General features: G+C 54.0%; 3 protein-coding genes across 6 annotated transcripts; all 3 read left to right on the top strand.

Moving 5' to 3' along the window:
• Positions 1-1,899: 1,899 nt before the first annotated feature.
• On the top strand, positions 1,900-6,853 carry APOE (apolipoprotein E). 3 transcript variants are annotated; one of them, XM_052656338.1, is made up of 4 exons: positions 1,900-2,012; positions 4,967-5,032; positions 5,521-5,710; positions 5,995-6,853. In XM_052656338.1, exons 2-4 carry the CDS (start codon positions 4,990-4,992, stop codon positions 6,710-6,712), a joined length of 951 nt encoding a protein of 316 aa, XP_052512298.1. In that variant the 5' UTR covers positions 1,900-2,012; positions 4,967-4,989; the 3' UTR covers positions 6,713-6,853. The 3 variants fall into 3 exon arrangements, with proteins under 3 accessions (XP_052512298.1, XP_052512297.1, XP_052512299.1); XM_052656337.1 differs by lacking the exon at positions 1,900-2,012 and adding an exon at positions 4,152-4,192; XM_052656339.1 differs by lacking the exon at positions 1,900-2,012 and adding an exon at positions 4,235-4,507.
• A 10,907-nt stretch (positions 6,854-17,760) lies between these two features.
• APOC4 (apolipoprotein C4) lies at positions 17,761-21,025 on the top strand. The gene is made up of 3 exons (XM_052656722.1): positions 17,761-17,836; positions 19,010-19,235; positions 20,860-21,025. Exons 1-3 carry the CDS (start codon positions 17,761-17,763, stop codon positions 21,023-21,025), a joined length of 468 nt encoding a protein of 155 aa, XP_052512682.1.
• Positions 21,026-21,513: 488 nt separating this feature from the next.
• Positions 21,514-23,674, top strand: APOC2 (apolipoprotein C2). 2 transcript variants are annotated; one of them, XM_052656604.1, is made up of 4 exons: positions 21,514-21,625; positions 22,874-22,949; positions 23,091-23,289; positions 23,451-23,674. In XM_052656604.1, exons 2-4 carry the CDS (start codon positions 22,895-22,897, stop codon positions 23,539-23,541), a joined length of 345 nt encoding a protein of 114 aa, XP_052512564.1. In that variant the 5' UTR covers positions 21,514-21,625; positions 22,874-22,894; the 3' UTR covers positions 23,542-23,674. The 2 variants fall into 2 exon arrangements, with proteins under 2 accessions (XP_052512564.1, XP_052512565.1); XM_052656605.1 differs by having other exon boundaries at positions 23,130-23,289.
• The last annotated feature ends 466 nt before the right edge of the window (positions 23,675-24,140 follow it).

Consider the following 24,140-nt stretch of genomic DNA (forward strand, 5'->3'; position numbering starts at 1 on the left):
ACTATTTTTTGTACCCGCCGACTGACATGGGACGATATTATCCAATTATTAACTTCCCTCTTCAGTCCCGAACAGCAGTATAGAATTCTTACTGAAGCAAAGAAATGGCTGCTAGAAATGGTTCCAGAAGGAACTGTAAACCCATAGATGTGGGTGAAACAAACCCTTCCCGATGACAGACCTAATTGGGACTATAATACAGACGGGGGGAGAAACCAATTAGACAGATAGCGTACAGCCATTCTACAAGGACTAAAAAGAGGAGCCCGCAGGCCTACAGATATGGCAAGACCTGCCGGAGTAGTGCAACGAGGGGCCGAGCCCCCTTCTGAATTTTATGAAAGACTGTGTGAGGCTTATAGACTCTATATGCTGATCGGCCCCAAAGCCAGGGGCTCTCACATCATTATAAACTCAACATTTGTGTCACAGGCTTACCCTGATATTAAAAGAAAGCTCCAGAAGCTGGATGGAGTATTATCAATGTCCAGCTCCCAACTAATTGAAATTGCAAACAAAGTATTCAGAAACAGAGATGTGGAAGCCAAGAAAGAAACTGAAAAAAGACGGAGGGAGGACACTAAGAGAGCAGACCAGAGATTTGCAATGCTAGCCGTGGCCTTGGGAAGGCCTGCCGGGCTGCCCACGAAAGCCCCTCCCTCCTGGAGACGAGACCACTCCCTCAGGAAACCTCCACGAAAGCCTAGGTCCACGTTACAGCCCAATCAGTGTGCCTGGTGCCGAGGGTTTGGCCACTGGAAAAACGAATGTCCTAAAACCACTAAAAGCCGGGAATCAACCAGTACAGTGGTAAGCCTTGACGGATGAGAGGCTGAATAGGGATGCCGGGGCTCAGAGACACAGAGCCCATGATAACATTAAAAGTTGGGACCAACTTACTGACTTCATGGTGGATACCGGAGCAGGATTGTCAGTAGTAACTGAACCCACGGCACCTCTCTCGAAAAAGGCCACTGCCATAACTGGGATATCTGGAAAGGAAATGATTAAACAATTCTGTAAGCCCTAAAAGTGCCAGATGGCGGGGGCCACCAAGTGACTCATGAGTTCTTATATATCTCTGAATGCCCAGTACCTGTATTGGGAAGAGATCTACTCTCTCAACTGGGATCACAAATGACCTTTCCCCCCCACGAACACCCCACTTTGCACATGGGCCCAGCTACTTACTTACTTACTCTCCCTCTCAGTTACCCCACAAGATGAATGGAGGTTACATGAATATACTGAGAAAAGACTAGAGGGGATGAACGGCCGGGAGGAAACACTGGCTCAACAACTGCCCGAGGTCTGAGCAGAAGGAAACCCCCCTGGGCTTGCCAAACACCATGCTCCAATAATAATAGAACTTAAGCCCAGTGCCACCCCGGTTAGAAAACGCCAGTATCCATTGCCCCTGGAGGCTCGTCTCGGCATACTGCCACATATAAATAGACTGAAACTGGCTGGCATCCTGATTGAATGCCAATCAGAATGAAATACACCAATCCTGCCAGTTAAAAAGGAAGGGGGACAGGACTACAGGCCAATACAAGATTTAAGGCTGGTCAGCCAAGCTGCCATGACCCTGCAACCCACAGTCCCAAACCTATATACCTTACTCAGCTTCCTCCCTCCAAGTGCAAAAGTGCTATACTTGTCTGGACTTAAAAGATGCCTTTTTCTGTACACACCTAGCCCAGGTATCACCACCAAGTTTTGCTTTCGAGTGGGAAGACCCAACAGGGGGCGCCAAACAACAACTAACCTGGACCCACCTCCCCTGAGGGTTTAAAAATTCTCCAACCATTTTTGAAGAAGCCCTGGCTTCGGACTTAGGCGCATTTCAGCCAGAAAAATTTGGTTGTTGGTTGCTGCAATATGTGGACAATCTGCTCCTGGCCGCTGAGAACAAGGATGATTGCTGGGAAGGAACCAAGGCGTCGCTGGGACTGCTGATGGAGGCTGGTTACCCGGTCTCGAAAAAGAAGGCTCGGATCTGCCAGGAGGAGGTGAGGTATCTGGGATTTGTTCTAAAGAGGGGCACAAGGCTGTTGGGCCAGTCCAGCGCCATGCCTCTATCTGGGATCGACGGGCTCCCACGGCGCGTATCACCTCTACAGAGGGGTGATATGACTATGAGGTTTTTTTGCATCAAGCAAGACAACAAAAATCAAGGATAGAATGGCATTAGACATCCTCACCGCCTCACAGGGAGGAACCTGTGCCATACTTAAGGTTGAATGTTGTGTATGGAACCTGTGCCATACTTAAGGCTGACCGTTGTGTATACATTCCTGATTTATCTGGCAATGTAACGACTGCTTTGGGTGACATGAGGAACCAAGTAAAAGCAATGTCAGATGAAAATATTCCCTTCTGGACCTCGGTCCTATCTTGGGTAAAGGGTGACTGGTGTAAAACTGTGCTCACTGTCATTTTAATAGTTTTGTTATCCGGCCCTTGCATTTTACAACATGTTGTTAACTTTGTAACCTAGAGACTAACCTCACTTTCCCAGATCGGTGTTAGGAGGCCTAGGGTACAATATATTCCTATGAGTGATGCTCCCACTAAGAGTTAGGAGCATCAAGAGAGAGGAATGAAAGAGGAAAGTGGGCAAAGCGGACTCCATCTTGGCTGCGGGACCCCATTTTAGACTTCTTTTAAACTTTGGACTACATGCCTGAGTGTTCTCCCAGTGGACTTTGAAATATGTGCCCAGAATCTATAGAAACAACATTCCAACTGAAAAACAGACCCCCCGGATAAAGGGACTCCAGAACTTGTTCCTGGACTTTCTGTCGCCGAAAAGAATATACTAATCTACCCCAGAGGGAAACAAATTGTTATCTGCACAAAACCTATTGATATATGTTACCCTAATTAGGTGTCTGGACTAATATATGAATCATGATTTAGCCCCCTCACATTATCCAGGCTAGTTTCGAGGAATTTGGGGAGGAGGGTTTGAGCACGTACACTTAGGGTATATAAGGTTGTCAAAAACTGGCCGGGTCCTTGGCTAAGAGAAGACTCTGCCTTGTGCCCACCGGTGTAATAAGCTGCACTCCACTATTTGCATTGTCCTGAGTGAGTTTGCTTCCCGGAGAGCAGAGAGTGTGGCTACAACACTCTCAATTCAGGACGCCCATCTGTGAAACAGCTGGGGTTCGTGAACAGGGCTGCAAGGGAGGGAGGGACAGGAGTGTTCACTGTGGCCCAGCACAGAAGTGAAGTCCAACATGGGGCCACTGTTTGCCAGCTAACCCTACTTGTTCTCAGTACACACAGTAGCCTGTTGCTTCACCGAATGACGGTGTTAAGTGCAACTCTTCTCCTGGTTTTGTGGACCAAGAAACTGGATGTTCAGAGAGGCTGGGTCGTTGGCTCAGGGTCACACAGCTGACAACTGGCAGAGCCTGGATTCAGGCCTGAGCAGTTTGGTTCCGGAATCCACAGTCCTAAGCAGGCACAGCCCTGAAGCATGCTTCAGGCCCCACTGAAGGAACAATACACAGTTGGGAGAAATGCTGGATTTTCAGGTCTCAACCGGGGAAGGGGGCTCAAGAGAGGCACCCTCCTGTGCCCAAGGGAAGAGCGCAGAGGGAGCTCATGGTAAAGTCCAGATTGCACTCAAAGCCTGGGCTTGTAGCAGATACCTTGTACTGTCCCCAGAACTCCTATCCCATTTCTGTCTGGGCCAGCCAGCTCCCTTCCCCCTCCCTACCCAGAGTCCCAATCCCCTCCTTCCTCTAACCAGGGATTTCAGGCCCCCAGTCCTTTCCCCAAATTCTATTCATCCATCCGCTGGAAAAGAGAGGGGCAGGGGATGGGTGCTGTGGGCAGTGGCCTGTTCCAGCCCCTTCCATGCCCACTGTCCCAGCCTCACCAGCTCACCCACCCACCAGGATGGAGGAAGCCGCCTGAGTTACTAGGTGAGAAGTCATCTTTTCAAGGGGGCTGGGAGTGGGGGCTGCCAGGCCTCCAGGCCCCACCCCCTCCCCTCCTTGGTGTGTGTGAAGGGGGAGGACAGCCCACCTCGTGACCTGAGGGGGCTGGCCCAGCTTGCCCCAGCTCAGGAGTAGTGGGCGGGCCAGGGGGGAGCCCTATAATTGGACGAATCTGGGATCCGTGAGTCCCTGCTCAATCCCGGAGGCGAAGGACGCGGTTTCCGGAGGCGAAGAGCGCGGTGAGAAGCAGAGCTGGGGGGCACGGAGACCAGCTCAGGGCTTCTGTGGGGGACGGGCTGCGGGAGAGGTGGACGAGGTGACGGTCCGACGCCGCCCGGACCAGGACAAAAGCTTGAGCAGAGGAGGAGACCAGAGGCAGGGGACTGGACCTAGAGGGGTGGGGAGCAGGCGTATCCCGTTTGGACTGGAAGGTGGGTTCAGGGGAGCAGCTGGACCTGCAGGAAAAACCAGACGAGAGATAGCAAAAACCCACTAACTGTTACTGCTGTTTACTGAGCACCTACTGGATGCCCACAATCGTCCTAAGATTTCCGGTAAGGGAGGCTCAGGGGCGGCGGCACGGTAGCTAAAGCGTGGGTTGAATGACTTCTAAATGAGGATTAAATTAGCGAATATGCGGAAGACAGCGTTTAGATGTGAAGTTGGAGCTGAGAATGGGAAGATACAGAGGGGAATGCGAGGTTGGAACTTTAGAAAGTCCAGCCGGGGCTCTCGGGGAACTCCGGGATGGAGGGGAAGGCGGGTTGAGTGGAATCTGAACCCTGGGAGAGAGATGGAATTAAGGCAGCGGCAGACCTGGGGATGGGGAGATAAGAGGAGACAATGAGGGAATGAAATAGACAATGTAGGGGCCGCTGGGTAAATATTTGGAATTGGATTAGGATGTTGCTGGGAGCGAGGCTTTGAAGGCTAAAACCGGGTGGGGCGGGGCTCTGAGGGGGAGGGAGTCCCCCCACCCCCCAGGGTTGAGTGACAATTTCTCCCTCCTTCAGGTTGGCCAATCGCAAGCCAGAAGATGAAGGTTCTGTGGGTTGCCCTGGTGGTCGCGCTTCTGGCAGGTATGGGGGCGGGGCTTGCCCAGGTTCTTTGCCCCACCCCCTCCCATCCTCAGCTTGCCGTCCTCCCGTCCGTGGTCCGTGGGTCCTCTCATCTGCTGGTCTATCTCCCCAGGTCTGAGGTCTCTCTGACATTCCTTGGTTCTGAGCTGCAGTTTTACTTTCTCAGAGCCTCAGTTTCCCCATCCTTAAAATGAGAGTTTCTAGCGCACTGCTGTCAGGCAGGTAGTGAGGAGCAGCTAAGTGTCAGCGGTGATTATTCTCTATCTGGGGCTGTTTTATTCTCTATCGCCCCAGCGTGGCAGTACGTGGACCACACATAATCCATGCTTATCAAGAGCTTAAACCGGCTGGGCGTCTCTCCACCCCATCTCCACCCCCCAGTGCTCTAAAGAAGCCCACCAGCCTCTGTGGAGCACCTCCTCTGTACCGGGTACTGTGTGCCTGGAGCGGGCAGAGGACCCTGACCGCGGTGAACTGTCTGTGTGCAGGATGCCAGGCGGATATGGAGGGAGAGCTGGGGTCCGAGGAGCCCCTGCCTCCGGAGCAGCCCCGGGGGCAGGACAGCCAGCCTTGGGAGCAGGTGCTGGGCCGCCTCTGGGATTACCTGCGCTGGGTGCAGACGCTCTCTGACCAGGTGCAGGAGGAGCTGCTCAACACCCAGGTCATTCAGGAACTGACGTGAGTGCCTCTGCCCTGGCCCCTCATCCCTCCAGTGGGCAGTGTGTTCGGGACCCCAGTTTCCTCTGATCTGGGATTCTTTCCGTCCCCATCACCAACACTTGGCGGGGGTCTGGTCTCTGCTCATTTCTTGCTTTCTTTTCTCCTTGGGCTCCTGGCTTTCCCTCTCTCTGATCCTGTTCTTCGGCGTTTTCTGTCTGGCACCTTCCTCTTCATCTCTCCCTCCATCACCCTAGCTCAGGATCCCCACCTCTTCTCTCCATTCCTGCCCTCTCGGCCCCCAGGGTGCTGATGGAGGAGACCATGAAGGAGGTGAAGGCCTACAGGGAGGAGCTGGAGGGACAGCTAGCCCCCATGGCCCAGGAGACACAGGCCCGCGTGTCCAAGGAGCTGCAGGCAGCCCAGGCCCGGCTGGGCTCCGACATGGAGGACTTGCGGAACCGCCTGGCACAGTACCGAAGCGAGGTGCAGGCCATGCTGGGCCAGTCCACCGAGGAGCTGCGGGCCCGCATGGCCTCCCATCTGCGCAAGCTGCGCAAGCGCCTGCTCCGCGACGCCGATGACCTGAAGAAGCGCCTGGCCGTCTACCAAGCTGGGGCCAGCGAGGGCGCTGAGCGCAGTGTGAGCGCCATCCGCGAGCGCCTCAGGCCCCTGGTGGAGCAGGGCCAATCGCGGGCCGCCACCCTGAGTACCCTGGCCGGCCAGCCGCTGCTGGACCGCGCCGAGGCCTGGCGCCAGAAGCTGCACGGGCGCCTGGAGGAGGTGGGCGTCCGGGCCCAGGACCGCCTGGACAAGATGCGCCAGCAGCTAGAGGAGGTGCGCGCCAAGGTCGAGGAGCAGGGCAGCCAGATACGCCTGCAGGCCGAGGCCTTCCAGGCCCGCCTCAGGAGCTGGTTCGAGCCCCTGGTGGAAGACATGCAGCGCCAGTGGGCCGGGTTGGTCGAGAAGGTGCAGTTGGCTCTGCACCTCAGCCCCACCTCTCCGCCCAGCGAGAATCATTGAGCGCCCGGGCATCGCCCTGGGGGGCCCCCCTACTCCCACCCCGAGCCTCCGGTGCCCCCAGCCTGCAGGAGGCCCTGCCGCTGCCCCAGCTGCCCTCCTGGTGGGCCCTAGCATAATAAAGATTTATCACGCTTCATGGCAGCTGCTGGGCGTCCGTGTGTGATTTGTCACAGCTCAAGCCTCAGTTTCCCATTTTTTCCCCTTGCTGACTACACAGCGCGCTGTCCTGCCCCCTGAGCCTGTGTATGCCTGTGTTCTTTCTGTCTCTTTCCTTCTGTCCCCTTTCAGAGTTGCCCCGTGACTCAGTGGTAAAGAAGCCGTCTGCAGTGCAGGAGACGCAAGAGACATGGGTTTGATCCCTGGGTGGGGAAGATCCCCTGGAGAAGGCAATGGGAACCCACTCCAGGATTCTTACCTGGAGAACCCCATAGACAGAGGAGCCTGGTGCAGGCTATGGTCCATAGGAAGTGACAGCACTCACGCAAGTCCCCTTTTGAGTCTTTCCCTTTTCCCTCCATCTCTACTCAAAACTGCTCACTCTCTTCCTTAATTCTCACCGATTTGTTGCAGAGACAAAGTTCTGGAACAAATCCACCAGTGGGTTAAACTCTTCGGTTGCCCCTGACTACTCTGGGCAAAAAGCAACCTCGCTGAGCCTCATTTGGCCTGGCTTCACAATATCTGCCTCATGACTCAAAAGGCTTCAGACCACTGCTGTGAATATTGAGCCATTTTCTGGACTTGCCTGGTGGTCCTGTAGTAAAGAATCCACCTCCCAATGTAGGGGACACCGGTTCCATCCCTGGTTGGGCAGCTAAGATCGCACATGTGCTACTGAGCCTGCATGCTCCGGAGCCCTTCTGCCAGAACGAAGACTCAGTGTAGCTAAAAAAGAAAAATTTTTTTAATCTAGCCATCGTCATTTCTTTTTTTCTTTCCCTACTCTTATTCTCCTTCCTGCCTGATCTGATTCTGCCTCCTTCCTGCCTCTGTCTCTGTTTTTCTGTCTTCCACTTTACCTCCATCTTTTCACTCTGGTTTCTCTTGCCCGTGTGTCGCACTCGCGCTCAGTCATGTCCGACTCTGTGACTCTATGGACTGTAGCCCGCCAGACTCCTCTGTCCATGGAATTTTCTAGGCAAGAATATTGAAGTGGGTTGTCATTTCCTCTTCCAGCGTATCTTCCCTACTTAGGAATCAAACCTGCGACTCTTGTTTTTCCCTCGTGGACAGGCAGATTCTGTACCACTGCACCACTTGGGAAGCCCTCTTTTGCTCTTGGAGTGGCTTCTTTCTTTCTTCCCTTCATCTGGGTTTGCCCTCACCACCATTTTGTTGCACATAGACCTTTCACCGCTTCCTCTTGTTCCTTCTCTCCTCCAAGTGGGTGGTTGGCTTCTTGTCTACCCTGACAAGCCTACTGGGTGCTGGGTGCAGACTGCAGAGAGAGGCACATTGAGGGTGTGCAACAGGCCCCTGCTATTTAGGGCTGGAGGAGCCGGTTGGAAATTACACTCAGAGAAGCTTGGCTGGAGCCTGGAGGTGCCAACGCTGTCCTCTCCCACGCCCTTAGTTCTCCGAGGAGGGGAGTAGGGTTCCCCCACAGGGGACAGGCCAGGACTTGTATCTCCCAGGCTGACCTCTGCGTGCTTTGGCTCCAACACACTGCACTCCACTCCGAGTTTTCCCTGGAGTTGCCTTGTTTGTCCTGATGGAATCAAGCCCCTCCCTGCCACCAGATGCTTCACCCTTGGGACTGAGTGGGGGGTGGGGGTGGGGGGAGTTTTCTGGGCACTCAGGCAGGGGGCCTAGTCCCACCCACGTTTCCTGTTAACTGCTGACTCACTGTGTGTCCAGGGCCTGGGGCCAAGCCCCCTGAGCCTGTTTCCCCAGATGTCAATGAGGGCAGGGGCATCAGCCATATTGTCCACTTGAAGACCTGAATCTTGAATTCTCCCTAATGAAGGCAGCTAAGCACAGAGGGTGTCCTGCCTCACCACAGCATTCCCCTCAAGGAGGCTGATGGGGGTGCTGTGGGGGTGGAGGCTGACCCCAGCAGGAATCCAGAGGGACAGCCTGAAGTCCGGGAAGGGGGGTAAAGGATGAGAGACAAAGAAGGGGAGGACCCTTAGCCTCTCACTGAGCCACTGAATGTTCTTGGCTGTGCCTCAGTTGCGCCATGTGTAAACAGAAACTCGGATAGCCGAGGTGAGGACGAGGCAGGCAGACTGCAGTGGTCCTTTGGTGTTCACAGGATGGGGTGGGGAGCAGGGGCATTTGGGTGGATGTGTGGGGAGCACTGGGGGCTCAGAGAGGAAGCAGATGGGCTCCCCCGACAGGGATTGGCAGCACAGAGCTGGCCGGAGGGCTGTTGCAATCCTGCCCAGCAGTGTCTGTGCCTCGCTTTCACAACTACCCCACTTCGCCTCAAGGCTGACACGTGGGTGTTGGGGCACGAGGCCAGCCAACCTGGAGTCTGGGGCCAGGGCCACCCTCTTCCAGCTGCCAGGGTTCACTAGCAGTCAAAGACAGCTGGGCGGAAGAGGGGGGACGCCTTGGCTGGGAGCCCCGGGGGGATTGATGTAGTGGAAGGGAAGGGGGTGGTGCTTGTCTTCTGAGTAGCCAAGAGGGTGCATAAGGGCAGATGGAGTGTTTACAGGGGCCCTGGAGGCTTGGACAGTGGGGGAACAGACAGAAGGGAGTTCCTGGTGGATCTCTTGGAGGGGCACACGTCGGGAGTCTTGCAGCTGAGGTTTTGTACCTTTGACAGGTTGAAAAGACCTCTCTCTAGAGAATTCCCTGGCAGGCCAGTGGTTAGGACTCAGCGCTTTCACTGCCATGGCCCTGGGTGCAATCCCTGGTTGGGAACTAAGATCCTGCAATGCGTGGCAAAAAAATAAAGACTTCTTTCCAAAAAACATTGGGAGCCATGAAATTAAAATCCCAGAGGAGCATCCAGGGAAGTTTGGGGGAGTCTCCCAGTTGCAGAAAGATGGGGGAATAAGAAGGCTAGTCTGACAGTGACATTGGATGTGATAAAGGGGCAGGTGTGTGGCAGTGGACTGTAGGACCCCAGACTCTGGGAGGAAGAGTCATTTTACCTGAAGAGGCTGGCTAAGAAGGGAGAGGGGATGGTAGAGATGGCCTGGGGACACAGTGTGAATTGACTTAGTGAGTTGGGTTTGTCTGTTTTTTAAATAATTATTTGTTTATTTGGTTGTGCCAGGTCTTTTGGTTGCAGCATGTGGGATCTAGTTCCCTGACCAGGCATTGAACCCAGGCCCCCTGCACTAGGGGCGTGGAGTCTTAGCCAGTGGACCACCAGGAAAGTCCTAAGTTAGTGAGTTATTGAGTGTTACTGAGAGAACCCACTCCTCGCCCCTGCCCACCCAAGGCTGGGAGGAGAGACCCCTGAGGGAAGATGACCAGAGAGAGAGGGGGAAGGCTGTCCTCTGGGTTGGGAAGGGACTATAGCAGCTTGAGGTCCCCACCAGTCAGGGAAATTTAGAGGCACAGGTGCTGAACAACAAAATGCTTTGGGCCTGAGGCTTCAGGCTTGTGCCCTACTTGATCCCACCACCACCAAGGAGGGGTGGAAGTGGAGGAGGTGGGTGGGCACAGGGAGGCAGATGGTCAGGTGAGGGCTTAAGGGAAGGGAGACTAACCTGACCCCCACCCCCTCCCCCTCCACACCCCCGGCATCAATAAGGCCCCGTGCTGTCCTCAGTGCCCAGAAGGAACCTTCAGTGTGCCCCTCCGGACCCACCCCACCACAAAACTCGTTCTGTCGCCCTTGGTCCTATTGGTGGCTCTCTTCATGGTTTGGGGCAGTAAAAGTGGAATGGGACACTGAGAACTTGAGATTTGGAAGACTGAAGCTAGCTCGGGCCTGGGGCACAGGCTTAGAGGACCCTTGAGAGCCCTGGGGCCCATTCTGTGCCCTGGATCTCATATCCTCCACCAAGTGTCCCCGCATCTCCACCCGCCCAGGGCGGGTCTCGGCTCTCTAAAGGCTGGTCCAGTGGATGGCAATCTGCCCAGAGGAGCACTAGCAACCGATGACGTAATCACCTCGCTCCTTCGTGATTGGATAATTTGATTTTACCACGCCTAGAAAGGGCGGGGAACCAGTCTAGCGCTGAGAGTAGGGCGATTACCAGCATCGTGAACCCGATCTGGTCGCTCTGGTACCCTCCGCTGCATTCTAATGCCATGACACCCAGAACCACATTCAAGGATCTCCTTTCCCATCCCTGGAATCTCATCCTAAAGGGCTCCCGTTATGGAAATGTTTGCACCCTTGCTCCTCTTCTGGGCACTGCCAGCCCCAGCCCAGGTGGCCCCAGGTCCTATCAAATTCCTTCCCATCATCAGAGGAGTACCGTGGTTTGGTCAAGTCATGAAGACAACACAGCGAGTCGTTGGCACCGTCGAACACAGAGAAGTTCCTCTGAAGGCCACGTAAGGATCCTTCCCAGGGCAAGGGAGGACTGGGGTGTACAGATTCAGAGACTGGGAGGTGGCAAAGTCCCTGTGGTCACACAGTTGGTTCTCAGATCTCAAGGTGCTCAGACTTGGGAGACTGGTTCCCTGATGCCTATCCAGCCATACAGTAGAGATGGTCCTGGAGGATGGTGAAAAAACCCAAGCCCAAGGGGCAGGCGGACGTATGTCCACAGGCTGGCAAAGACTCACTACGCCCTGTGTAATCATGAGCTTCATTTTTCATGGGTTGACTCATCACCATGCAGGTGGTAGATCTTATTACATTTTGAACGGATAACGAAGAGGGATTTGAAAGAGGGCATGGGCTAGAAACCAGGAAAGACTGACACAATCCCCAGTCTGCACGTCTCAGCTTTGATGTCCCTTCCTCCAGGGAGCCCTCCTTGAAGCCCTCCAGGAAGCCTTCCCAGGTTGGGTCAAGCACCTCCATCCCAGCCCTGTCCACTCTGGGTCATCACTGTCTGGGGATGGGTCTGTCCCACACCCCACTGAACTCTAAGACTCGGGGGGCAGGGACAGGGCTTCATCACCACTGTGGACCCAGGCATAGCCTGGCACAGGACTAGGTGTGGTACAAAGATTTAATATTCGGTGAAACAAATATGGTAAATCAGGAAAAAAAAACAAACCTGAAGTAATCTATCATTTTTATAAAACCCCCCTGAGGCAGATGCTGTCACTGCTCCTATTATATAAGAGAAAGAAACTGAGGCCCAGAAGGCTAAAGTCACTTGCTAGACATCACAAAGCCCAAAGTGCATAGAGATGGGATTTGAACCCTGGTGGGGCTTCTAGGGGCTATGTTCTACTCTGACTTCCTCCCCCAAGTCACCTTGCCTATCATATAAGTTGCAATTAAGCACACACACCCGACCCCAGCCTCACTGGCATCACATCCAGCGTGTTAAAACGTGCACATGTCCTTAGTTTTTGTTTTAATGTATTTATTTTTGGTTGTGCTGGGTCTTCATTGCTGCGAGCGGGCTTTCTCTAGTTGAAGCAGGCAGGGGCTACTCTTTCTTGTGGTGTATGGGCTTCTCATTGCGATGGCTTCCCCTGTTGCGGAGCATGGGCTCTGGGTGCACGGGCTTCAGTAGTTGTAGCGCATGGGCTTAGCTGCTCCGAGACAGGTGGAATCTTTCCAGACCAGGGATCGAACCCGTGTCCCCTTCATTGGCAGGCAGATTCTTAACTACTATACCAACAAAGAAGTCCCCCATATCCTTTATTAGATTGAATTCCTATGAAGAGTTGCACTGGTCTTCCCTAGTTGGTATATGGGTATATCCTGTAGCGACTTCATAAAAAAATTACTTTTAACTTGGTTTACTTATTTAGCATTTTGGAATCAATCAAATGATTTCGCAAGCACTCTCCTAAATCCCCAGAAATCTCTCACGTTAAAGGCTCAGAAGACACACAGGGGGACTTCCCTAGTGGCCCAGTGGCTGGGACTCTGCACTCCCAATATAGAAGACCCAGGTTCAATCTCCGGTCAGGGAACTAGATTCCACATGCCACAACTAAGACCTGGTGCAGCCTAATAAATAAATACATAAATATTTTTTAAAGATGAGTACACACTGAATCCCTTTGCTGCATACCTGAAACTAACATATTGTAAACAACCATACTGCTATTAAAAAAAACCAAAACTTTTTTTATACTGAGTAGAAAATAGGATGAATGAAGCCACTTTGAAAAACAGTTTAGCAATTCCTCAAAAAGTAAATAGTTATTGTACATCAACTACACTTCAATTTAAAAAAAAATCGCCTTGGGAATTTTTTTTTTTTGGTCTGAGGTTTAATGAAAATATTTCAGCACAGCAGAAAACTTCAAATAGCTCTAAATTCATCCCAACTCTAGGCTGCTGAATGACCTGCAGTTTGGACAGACTGCCAAACTCCAAGAGCTTCAGGGTTTTCTTAGCGTCAGGATCTACTTCAGCGATTTCCTAGTCCAGGGCTGAGACCTCAGGCACTTAACTCTCTCTCCCTTCTCCTGCCTTCTCCTGCGGCTGGATGGAGACACCCCTCACCAGGCCTCTCTGAATCCACTTCATCAGATGTGCAACACAACCTTTGATCTTGTTGCTGACCTTCCTGCCAGAATCAGGGCTATCTCCTGGCCTACACGCTTGTTGGTGTGGAAGTGGCTGCCCAGGCTGGTGTAGACTTCTTGGTGATGACCAGGGGCCACCTTCTTCACGGTTTTGGTGAGATCTCAGCCCACATTGGTGGGTCCTTGGTAAAAGTGAGAGTTTTTTTTTTAAAAAAAAACCAAAACCCTGTTGTACATTATATGTGGGGGCTTCCTTGGCAGCTCAGTAGTAAAGACTCTGCCTGCAGTACAAGAGATCCAGGTTCGATCCCTGGTTTGAGAAGATCCCCTGGAGAAGGAAATGGCAACCTACTCTCACGTGGGAAATCCCCTGGACAGAGGAGCCGGTGGGCTACCGGCCAAGGGGTTGCAGACAGTCTGACACAACCGCACATGCACACATTGCACACACATTATATGAAAGTTATTATGAGAGCAAATCCTAAGAGTTGTCCTCACAAGAAATTTTTCTTTGCATTTCTCTAATTTTGTATCTATATGAAATGTGGGTGTTTAGTAATCTTTACATGATGTATGTAAGTCAAATCATTATGCCGTACAACTTAGACAGTGCTGTATGTCCAGTTTACCTCAATAAAATCGAAAGAGGAAAAAAAAAGTTAAACACGGTTACCACATGGCCCGGCAATTGCATTCCTAGGTCTACAAACAATTTCCCACAAAAACTTGTACACACACCTCTTAATAGTACTTTTATTTGTAATAGTCAAAAAAGTGGAAAACAGCCAAAAAATACCTATTAACTGATGAATGAGTAAATAAATCCATATAGTGTATGTATATCCATACACAGTGGAATATCATTCAGCCGTAAAACAGACGAAGCCCTGGGAATTCCCTGGTGGTCCAGAGGTTAGGACACCAAGCCCTCACTGCCGAGGGCCAGGGGTTTGATCCTTGGTCAGGGAGCTAAAATTCCACAAGCCTCAAAAAAAAAAAAAAAAAAAAATCCAGGAGAAAAAAAAAAAAGGAACAAAGCACTGACACGCTGCAGCAGGGAAAAACAATTAAAGGAGCCACCACGAGAGACCTCATGTTATGATTCCATTCATATGAAATGTCCAGAAGTGGGAAACCTGCAGAGACACAGGATGAGATGGTTAGAGGCATCACCAACTCAAAGGACATGAGTTTGAACAAACTCTGGGAGTTGGTGAGGGACAGGGAAGCCTGGTGTGCTGCAGTCCATGGGGTCACAAAGAGTGGGACACGACTGAGCAACTGAACAACAACAAAGAGAAAGCTGGTCCGTGGTTGCCCTGCCCTGGGGAGAAGGGGATAGGAGTGAGGGCTAAAGGGTGTGGGGTTTCCTTTTGGGTGATGAAATGTTCTCTAATGAGATAATGGTGATTGTTGCAAACTTTACGAATATACCAAAACTCATTGAATTGCACACTTTATTTATTTATTTATTTTTGGCATCACCACACTGCATACAGGGATCAAACCCTGGTCCCCTGCAGGGAAGCGCAGAGTCTTCACCACTGGACCACCAGGGAAGTCTGAGCTGTACACTCTTAAAGGGTGACTGTTATGGTATGTGAATATTTACTGTCTAAGTTTTTTGTTCTGTGTTTTCTTTTTCAAATATCTCAACTTTTATGATAAAATGAATGAATGGAGGTCTTCCAGACAAAGGCAGAAAGTAGAGATGGAAGGGATATACCGATCTCTCTTCCACCCCTGACTTCCTTGCCACAACCCAGAGCAGCCAGGGAGGTGAGAGGTTAGGGGTGACGGAAGGGAAGGGAGTGTAGGATTTCATGGGACAGGGAGTGGAATCTGGATTGAAGCAGAGACCCGGGAGTGGACAGAGTGGTTGGGAGTCTGGCGGTGGGACTGACGATCTTGTGGACACAGAGGTTCAGGCTCAGAGATGCTCTCTGTCCCCAGACACACATGCTGAGATCTCAGGGCTTACTGCTCCCATCCCCCATTCCCCCTTTGTGACCTCTCTGCCCCTCACCCTTCACCCAGAGTTGTTTTTTTGAGCCATCCCTGAGGTCCACCCTGAACGACCTTCAGCCTGTTCCTGCCTTGGATGACAGAGATGGGCAAACATTGCAAGCAGGGAACAGCTCATGCTGACCTTGGAGCCTGGGCCGGGTCAGAGACCTTCCCCTCAGGCCCACCCACCCCTGGCCCTGCTTCCATCTGTCTCTTGCCCTCTGGGATTGGGGTGGGGGAAGTGAAGGCAGAGGTCGTTTCTGGCTTGGTTAGGCAGAGTGAAAGGGCTGGCTTCAAATTTACCATTTACTGGCTGGAGAGCCCAACCCCCACAGCTTCAGTTTCCTCACCTGTAAAATCAGAATGAAAAAGATGCCCACTTCGCAGGACTGAGGTTAATTCAGTGAGTTAATGTGCCCCTGATGGGTAGCGAGCACCAGGAAATGCAAGCTTAATAATTAGCAGCGGGGTTGACAACAGGGCTTTGCAGTGTGTCTGGCGTTGTTAGGGTAAGTTAGGTAAACGATCTACTTCAGTCTCCTGCGTAGGCACATAGTCCATGATTCTGGTTCATGGATGAAGAAACAGGCCCGGAGACATTAAGCAACATACACCAGGTCACACAGCAGGAAGGAGGTGGAGCCAGACTCTGAACTCAACACCCCACTGCTTCCCCTAACACAATGCAAGGTGGATTTTTTTCTCTTTTTTTTTTTTAATCATGGTAAAACATGTGACATCATGTTTACCATTTGAACCATTTTTTAGGTGTACAGTTCAGTGGATTTAAGTAGATACACAATCTTGTGCAACCATGATCACTATCCATTTCCAGAATATTTTCATCATCCCAGTCGGAAACTGCAGGAGATTTTATTTCACTTATCGTCAGTGGCTCAGACGGTGAAGAATCTGCCTGCAGTGCAGGAGACCGGGGTTTGATCCCTGGGTCGGGACGATCCCCTGGAGGAGGGAATGGCTACCCACTCGAGTATTCTTACCTGGGAAAATCCTAGGGACAGAGGAGCCTGGCAGGCTACAGTCCATGGGGTCGCAAAGAGTTGGACACGACTGAGCTGCTAACACACGTTGTGAGTGAGGAACTCTAGGGAGCACTCATGAGCACCTACAGTATGCCAGAGCCCGCGCGGGGCCCACTGGAATGGACAGCATTCTGGAAGGCCTCCTGATCAGTCCTGTACAGTCATTCAGGTTGTGGCCACAGTTCGATTGTCAGACTGCGTGTGTGCTTAGTCACTCAGTTGTGTCCAACTCTGCGATCCCACAGGCTGCAGCCCGCCGGGCTCCTCTCTCCATGGGATTCTCTAGGCTAGAACACTGGAGTGGGTTGCCATTTCCTCCTCCAGGGATTGCTGGAATCACCAAATAAAAACACAGGATGCCTGGTTAGATTTGGGTTTCAGATACACAACCAATAAATTTTAGTATACTTCCCAAATACTTCGTGGGACATATTTATACAAAAAAAAAAAAAACAAAAAAACAACTTCATTATTTCTCTGAAATTCAAATGACACTGGGCATCCTGTATTTTATCTGGCTCCCTTAGACCAAAGAATCCAGCCCGTGGTTTCTTGACTACATTGTGCACCCTGGCTCACAACTCAAGTCTCCCAGGAGAAAAAGGCTCATTTTCTCTCTGTCTGGTGTTTGACCGAAGCCTGATGTTGACAACCTCCCACTAAGCTCTCCCTCACAGGGCCTCACTTGGCTTTCATGTGGACCCTGGGAGGCAGACACTTACTGCTATACCCATTTTACAGATGGAGACTTTGAGCCCAGAGAAGGGCATATATTCACCCTGATCAAGCGGTGAAGGTGTGTCTGGCTCTATAGCCCAGTGGCTAAGGGATCTCAGAGACAAAAGAAAGAATAGGCAACTCTGATTTGTGAGCACCTTTGTTGCCAGCTTCCACAGTAAGAATCTTCCTTAGGAAGTCCTTGGGGGTTCAGTGGTTAAGATTCTGAACTTCCAGTGCAGAGGGTGTAGGTTGGATCCCTGGTCCAGGAACTAAGATCCCACATGCCACAGAGTGCAACCAAATAAAATAAAAGTTTTAATTTTACAAACTTAAAATATCTAATTTCCCTTGTTATCACATCATTTAATTTACATCCTAAAGTATGGATTTGGGGCACATTTTACGGAGGAGGAAACTGAGGCCCCAAAGGGCCTGTCACAAGAGGTGGAGCCAGGATTTGAACTCAGTTCAGCTCAGGAGGCCAAAGAAACTTCTGTCTTCCCCTGTCAGGTTAGGGTGGTGGGAGGGTAGGAAGGAGGCCAACAGGGGCGGGCATGGCCTCTGACTGTCATTGTCACCTGGGCCCCTCTCTCTCTGAAGTCCTTGCCAAGGGGCGTGGGGAGGTGGCCAGGGGAGGGCTTTGCTCAGTGCAGCCTGCCCCTCCCCCAGCCCGGAGAGCTGAGCTCAGAGGGACAGAGGCCCCCAGAAATGTCGTTCCCTGGATGCAGGCCCCAGGCCCTGGCTTCCCTCTGCTTCTGCGTTCTGGTCCTGGCCTGTGTCGTGGGTGAGGAAGAGCCGGGGGTGGGGTATGGGGACCCCGCAGCAGCCTGGGGTGTGAGTGTGCGCGACTGTGAGGCATGCAGATCTGTGCGCGTGTCTGGGAGTCTGTGTCAGGGGTGGCTGTGTTTGAAGAGTGTGTACACGGGGTTGGTACAGATGACCCTGACCATGAATTTGCACTTGTGTGTGTGTCAGCAAAAGAGCATGCAGGCGAGGTAAACGTGTGTGTGTGAACACGCATTTGTATGCTTGTGGGCACGTGTGTGTCTTTAGGGGGTAATTATGCAAAAGATTTGAGGGTTAGCGGGTGGGAGAGTGTCTGTGTACTGCTGTGTGAGTATGTCTGGGTTCTGCATGTGCAGTTCTTCAGTTTTATTGCTTTGGCCATGCCACGAGGCATGTGGGATCTTAGTTCCCCAACCAGGGATGGAACCCGTGCTCCCTGTATTGGAAGCGCAGAGTCTTAACCACTGGACTAAGGAAGTCCCTCTGCACATGCATTTAAAATATCACTATGTACACAGTGCCTCCGATGTGCCGGAAACCAGTTCTCCGTGTTAACCCTGAACTCTCACAGTAATCCTATAAGCTAGGTCCTGTCCCGAGCCCATTCTACAGAAGGGGAAACTGAGCCTTGAAGAGGTTAAGTCATTGGCCAAGGGCACCCCACTGGTCGCATGGGTGCCTCCATATATGTCTGTAAACATGTAGCCGTGTGATGGCTGGTCTCTGTAGGTGAGGCTTTGCCCGGGTGTAGGGGTGCCGGACTGACAGGTGTATGTGATTCCTGGTAGAACCCCTGGCCCACCAGCCTGACACATGGCTTTGCCAACCTCCGTCCCTGGGGACATCCCTCACTGCCCATGGAGGTCGTTCAGACCGTGTGGGTGGGGTTGCAGGAGAAGAGGAGGCAGCAAGATCAGCTAGCGAGGGAGGCATGGAGGGGCAAGGGTTACAGACTGCGGGAGGATGCTTCAGGCAGATGGAGGGCTGATGGGGGTCTCAGGCACAGGGGGTGAAAGGAGATGACCGATGGCTGGAGGGGGGCGAGGGGTCAGAGGAACAGAGAAGGCAGTGGGAGGACTCCAGGAGTGATAGCGACCCCAAGCATGGAGGGAAGGGGAGAGGGACAGGTTCAGGGGCCCGGTCGTCCAAGTTGTCCTCTGGTCCCACCTAGCATGCCAGCAAGAAGAGCCTGAGGGGACCCTGAGCCCCCTGCCAGAGCCAGCCAGTACTTCCCAAAGCCAGGTTCCAGGCAAGGTGAAGGAGCAAGAAGAGCCGGAGAGGACCCTGAGCCCCCCGCCAGCGCCAGCCAGGAGTTCCTGGAGCCTGGTTCCAGACAAGGTGAAGGAGTGGGTGGAGCCGCTGGTGAACAGGACCAGACAGAAGTGGAAGTGGTTCTGGTGAGTGTGCAGAAGGGGACTGGGGGCCTGGCTCTCAGAGAGGGGGAGGGGCGGGGGGGCGGGCTAGGGGGAGGAGGGGCTGGGGGCCTGGACCTCTGGGTCTAGGGGAGGAGGGGCTGGGGGCCTGGACCCCTGGGTCTGAGGGAGGAGGGGCTGGGGGCCTGGACCTCTGGGTCTGGGCAGGAGGGGCTGGGGGCCTGGACCACTGGGTCTGAGGGAGGAGGGGCTGGGGGCCTGGATCCTGGCTCTGGGCAGGAGGGGCTGGAGGTCTGGATCCCTGGGTCTGGGCGAGGAGGGGTTGGGGGTCTGGACCTCTGGGTCTGGGGGAGGAGGGTCTGGAGTCTGGATCCTGGGTCTGAAGGAGGAGGGGCTGGGGGCCCGGACCCCTGGGTCTAGGGGAGGAGGGGCTGGGGGCCTGGATCCTGGCTTGGGCAGGAGGGGCTGGGGATTCTGGACCCCTGGGTCTGGGGGAGGAGGGGCTGGGGGCCTGGACCCCTGGGTATAGGGGAGGAGGGGCTGGGGGCCTGGATCCTGGCTTGGGCAGGAGGGGCTGGGGGTTCTGGACCCCTGGGTCTGGGGGAGGAGGGGCTGGGGGTCTGGATCCTGGGTCTGGGGGAGGAGGGGCTGGGGGCCTGGACCCCTGAGTCTAGGGGAGGAGGGGCTGGGGGTCTGGACCCCTGGGTCTGGGGGAGGAGGGGCTGGGGGCCTGGACTCCTGGGTCTGGGAGAGGAGGGGCTGAGGGTCTGGATCCCTGGGTCTGGGGGCCTGGATCCTGGCTCTGGGCAGGAGGGGCTGGGGGGTCTGGACCCCTGGGTCTGGGGGAGGAGGGGCTGAGGGTCTGGATCCTGGGTCTGGGGGAGGAGGGGCTGGGGGCCTGGACCCCTGGGTCTGGGGGAGGAGGGGCTGGGGGTCTGGACCCCTGGGTCTGGGGGAGGAGGGGCTGGGGGCCTGGATCCTGGCTCTGGGCAGGAAGGGCTGGGGGGTCTGGACCCCTGGGTCTGGGGGAGGAGGGGCTGGGGGTCTGGACCCCTGGGTCTCGGGGAGGAGGGGCTGGGGGTCTGGACCCCTGGGTCTGGGAGAGGAGGGCCTGGGGGTCTGGATCCTGGGTCTGGGGGGGGAGGGGCTGGGGGCCTGGACCCCTGGGTCTGGGGGAGGAGGGGCTGGGGCCCTGGATCCTGGCTCTGGGCAGGAGGGGCTGGGGGGTCTGGACTTCTGGGTCTGGGGGAGGAGGGGCTGGGGGTCTGGACCCCTGGGTCTGTGAGCGGAGGGGCTGGGGGTCTGGATCCTGGGTCTGTCTGGGGTAGGAGGGTCTGGGAGTCTGGATCCTGGGTCTGTCTGGGGTAGGAGGTTCTGGGGGTCTGGATCCTGTTCTGTCTGGGGTAGGAGGGGCTGGGGGTCTGGATCCTGGGTCTGGGCTCCTGGGTCTGGGGGAGGAGGGACTGTGCCCAACTCGTGGGTTTCCAGGAGCAGGATGGGTTGGGGGCAGGGCTCTGACGCTGGGTCTGAGAAGGGTGGAGGTAAGTGTTGAGAGCGGGGGCTCCTGGGTCAAAGGGAGGAATGGGTGAACTGAGCAGAAGTCTCGGGGGCTATCTGCGGTCTCCACTGTGAATCCCCTCCCTTCCAGGGGCCCCACGGCCTTCCGGGGCTTCATGGAGACCTACTACGATGACCATCTGAAGGGCCTGGGCTCTCGCGCCAAGGCCTGGCTGCGCAGTTCCAAGGATAGCCTCCTGAACAAGGCCCACAGTCTGTGTCCCCAGCTGCTCTGCAGGCCTAGCGACCAAAATTAAAGCGTCACACCCTCTGCAATAAACAAGTTCTCCTGTGTGTGTCCCTGTCCCAGTCCCTCCTGGCCTTGCCAGAGATAACCCCCCATCCCCCTCCAGAGGTTAAGGGGTGGAGGAAGTGACACGTGGCAGGAGCAACAGTGGGGGTGGGGGTGAGGAGGGGAAGGACTGGGAGGCCCCGAGGGATGACCCCACCCCGCCCTCAGTGCTGGACCCACCACTGCCAGCTTATGGGTGGCAGAGGACTTCAGGCTTCTCCGTTTGGGGTGGAGGGTGAAGGCTGGAGAGCAGTTAGCAAGCCCCCCACCCCTGCCAGCCGCCCCTCCTTCAGAGCTCTGCCTTCCCCTCCCACGCTATGAAGACCCCAGACCTGGTGCCTGGTGGGCACCCAGAACCCCCGACCCCTCCACAGCCCCCCATTCAACCTGTCTCCCTCTCTGTCCCCACGCCACCTCCCCCTCAACTCTCCCCCTCCCACCCCCACAGTCCTGTTGGCCAGGACTTTGGCCGAGGTGTCGAGGTGGGGGTGGAGGGGTGGATCTCAAGAGCTATAAAGCCTTTCTCTGCCCATTTGGAGCTGCTGAGGACAGCCGCCAGAGTCTGGTAAGAGAGGGGACAGAAGTGGGGGGGGCGGGGGACAGCAGGAGTGGACCAAGATTGTTAGATCAGAAACTGCAAAAGTCAAGATATTAGATTCCAGGGAACTCCCTGGCCGTCAAGTGGTTAAGACTCCGAGCTCCCAATGCAGGGGGCACGAGTTTGATCCCTGGTTGGAGAACTAAGACCCCGCATGCTGCTTGGCTCAGCCTTAAAAAAAAAAAAATCAGTTCCAGTTTTAGAATCATGGAATTTAGGGAATTCTCTGGTGGTCTAGTGGTTACGGCTGGGCACTTGCATTGCTGGGGGCCTGGGTTCTGTGCTGGGTGTGAGAACTTAAATCTCGCAAGCTGAGCATGTGGCATTGCCGGGGTTAAAAAAAAAAAATCACGGAATTTAAAAACTGTGGAATGTCTGTGTGTGCTAATCCGCCTCCTGTCAGATGTCAACCTCCACACCGCAGTCTCTGAAACATGGGGGGTGATGTGATGGGGTGGAGGGTGATGTGATGGGGTGGAGGGTGATGTGATGGGCTGACCCCTGTTGTCCCTGAGTGACTCCCTCCCAGGGTTGGGATCAAGATGACTCTGGAATGTGGGTAGAACAGGGCCCAGAGCAGAGGAAACTCACTCATCCAAGTGGTGGCTCTTAACCCAGACTGTGGCACGTGGCCCTGTACTGACTGGGTCTTAACGTAAAAGCCACCCCACTGCTGAGGCTTTCCCGGGCTACACAGCACATCCTCTGCATTCCAGAGCACTTATCAGAGGGAGACAGGCACTATACTTCATTCATTTGACGTTTGCTCCTTGCATTTCTCTCTCACGTTGGCTTCCTGAGGGCAAGGGCCACTGTGTTCATGGCTGGGCCCAGAACTGCACCTGGCACACAGCAGGTGCTGAAGAAATGCTTCTTGAATGAATGAATGTTAGAAATAAGATGTTGCGGGGAATTCTCTGGTGGTCCTGTGGTTAGGACTTGGCAGTTTCAGTGCCAGGCCTGGGTTCAGTCTCTAGTCGGGGAACTAAGATCCCATAAGCCATGCAGCACAATGAAAAAAAAAAAGAAGAGAATTAAGATGGAACAACCAGGAAGCAGGAGTAGCATCATCGAATATTAGGAAGCGAGGCTCAAGTCATTAGGAACTTGACTCAGGTGGGGAGGAAGGGGAGAGGGGTTCCTAGGCCCGTATCCCTGAGGCCCGGAGACCCCAGGACCAGATGCCTCCCATGGCCCTGCCCCCATCCGCCTCAGTGTTCCAGGTCTCCTGACGCCATGGGCACGAGATACTTCCTGGTCGGGTTTCTCATCCTCCTGGTGTTGGGATTCGGTGAGTGGGGTTGAGTGGGGTTGGTAGGGGAGGTGGGGATGCCAGGAGGGGGAGGAGCCCCAAGCATCCTCCCAGTCAGGTTCTTGTGCCGCCCTGCCCCTGCCGATCCCTCTCCTTCCCTCTTTTTTTCTCCCCCTGCAGCAGGCCCCTCAGCTACCCTAACGCACTCTCCTCCTGCAGAGGCCCAAGGGGCCCATGTTCCCCAGCAAGATGAGGCCTCGAGCCCTGCCCTGCTCACCAAGATGCAGGAGTCACTCCTAGGTTACTGGGATACAGCCAAGGCAGCCGCCCAGAAGCTGTACAAGAAGACATACCTGCCCACCGTGGATGAGAAAATCAGGTATCACCTGCCCCCACCCACACCCCAGGAGCCCGGAGTCCCAGACCCCAGCCTCTCTTCCCCCAGCCCCAGGAGTCCAGACCCCCAGCCACCCATCCCTCAGACACAGGGTCCAGACCCCCAGCCCTTCCTCCCTCAGTCCGTCTGTCCTTTCTCCCCAGGGACATATACAGCAAAAGCACGGCAGCTGTGACCACCTATGCAGGGATTATTACTGACCAGGTCTTTTCCATACTGTCAGGAGAAGATTAACAGCTGGGCCCCCAATCACGGGGGAGTCCAGGCTCCGGCAACCCCCTGGGTCCCCTGATCTACACCCTTGCCCTCTTCCTTGCAACTCTCAGCATCCTGTTCCCAATTCTAGCCTGACTTATCAATAATAATAATAAAGCCAAGTTTATTCTTTTCGACGTCGTCACTTTTCTGAGACCTCAGGGTCCAAGATGGAGGAGCTGATGCCTGCCAGCCAACACTTATTGAGCACCTATCCTATGTATATCTTCCTAACCTGGTCAGTGACAATAAAGAGGTGAATAATAATAACGAATAATCATAACAACAATCATTAGAGACTGACCTTCACCGAGGTCTGGCTTTCTCATCCATTTTTTTTGGCCATGCCATGTGGCACGTGGAATCTAGTTCCCTGACCAGGGATCGAACCTGTGCCACCTGTTGTGGAAGCAGAGAGCCTGAACCAGTGGACCAACAGGGAAGTCCCAGATTCCTCATTTGTAAAATGATAAATGAATCAGTTCAGTTCAGTCACTCAGTCATGTCTGACTCTGCGACCCCATAGACTGCAGCACACCAGGCCTCCCTGTCCACTGCCAACTCCCAGTTTACTCAAA

This window comes from Budorcas taxicolor, chromosome 18, assembly GCF_023091745.1.
Source record: "Budorcas taxicolor isolate Tak-1 chromosome 18, Takin1.1, whole genome shotgun sequence".
Lineage (NCBI taxonomy): Eukaryota > Metazoa > Chordata > Mammalia > Artiodactyla > Bovidae > Budorcas > Budorcas taxicolor.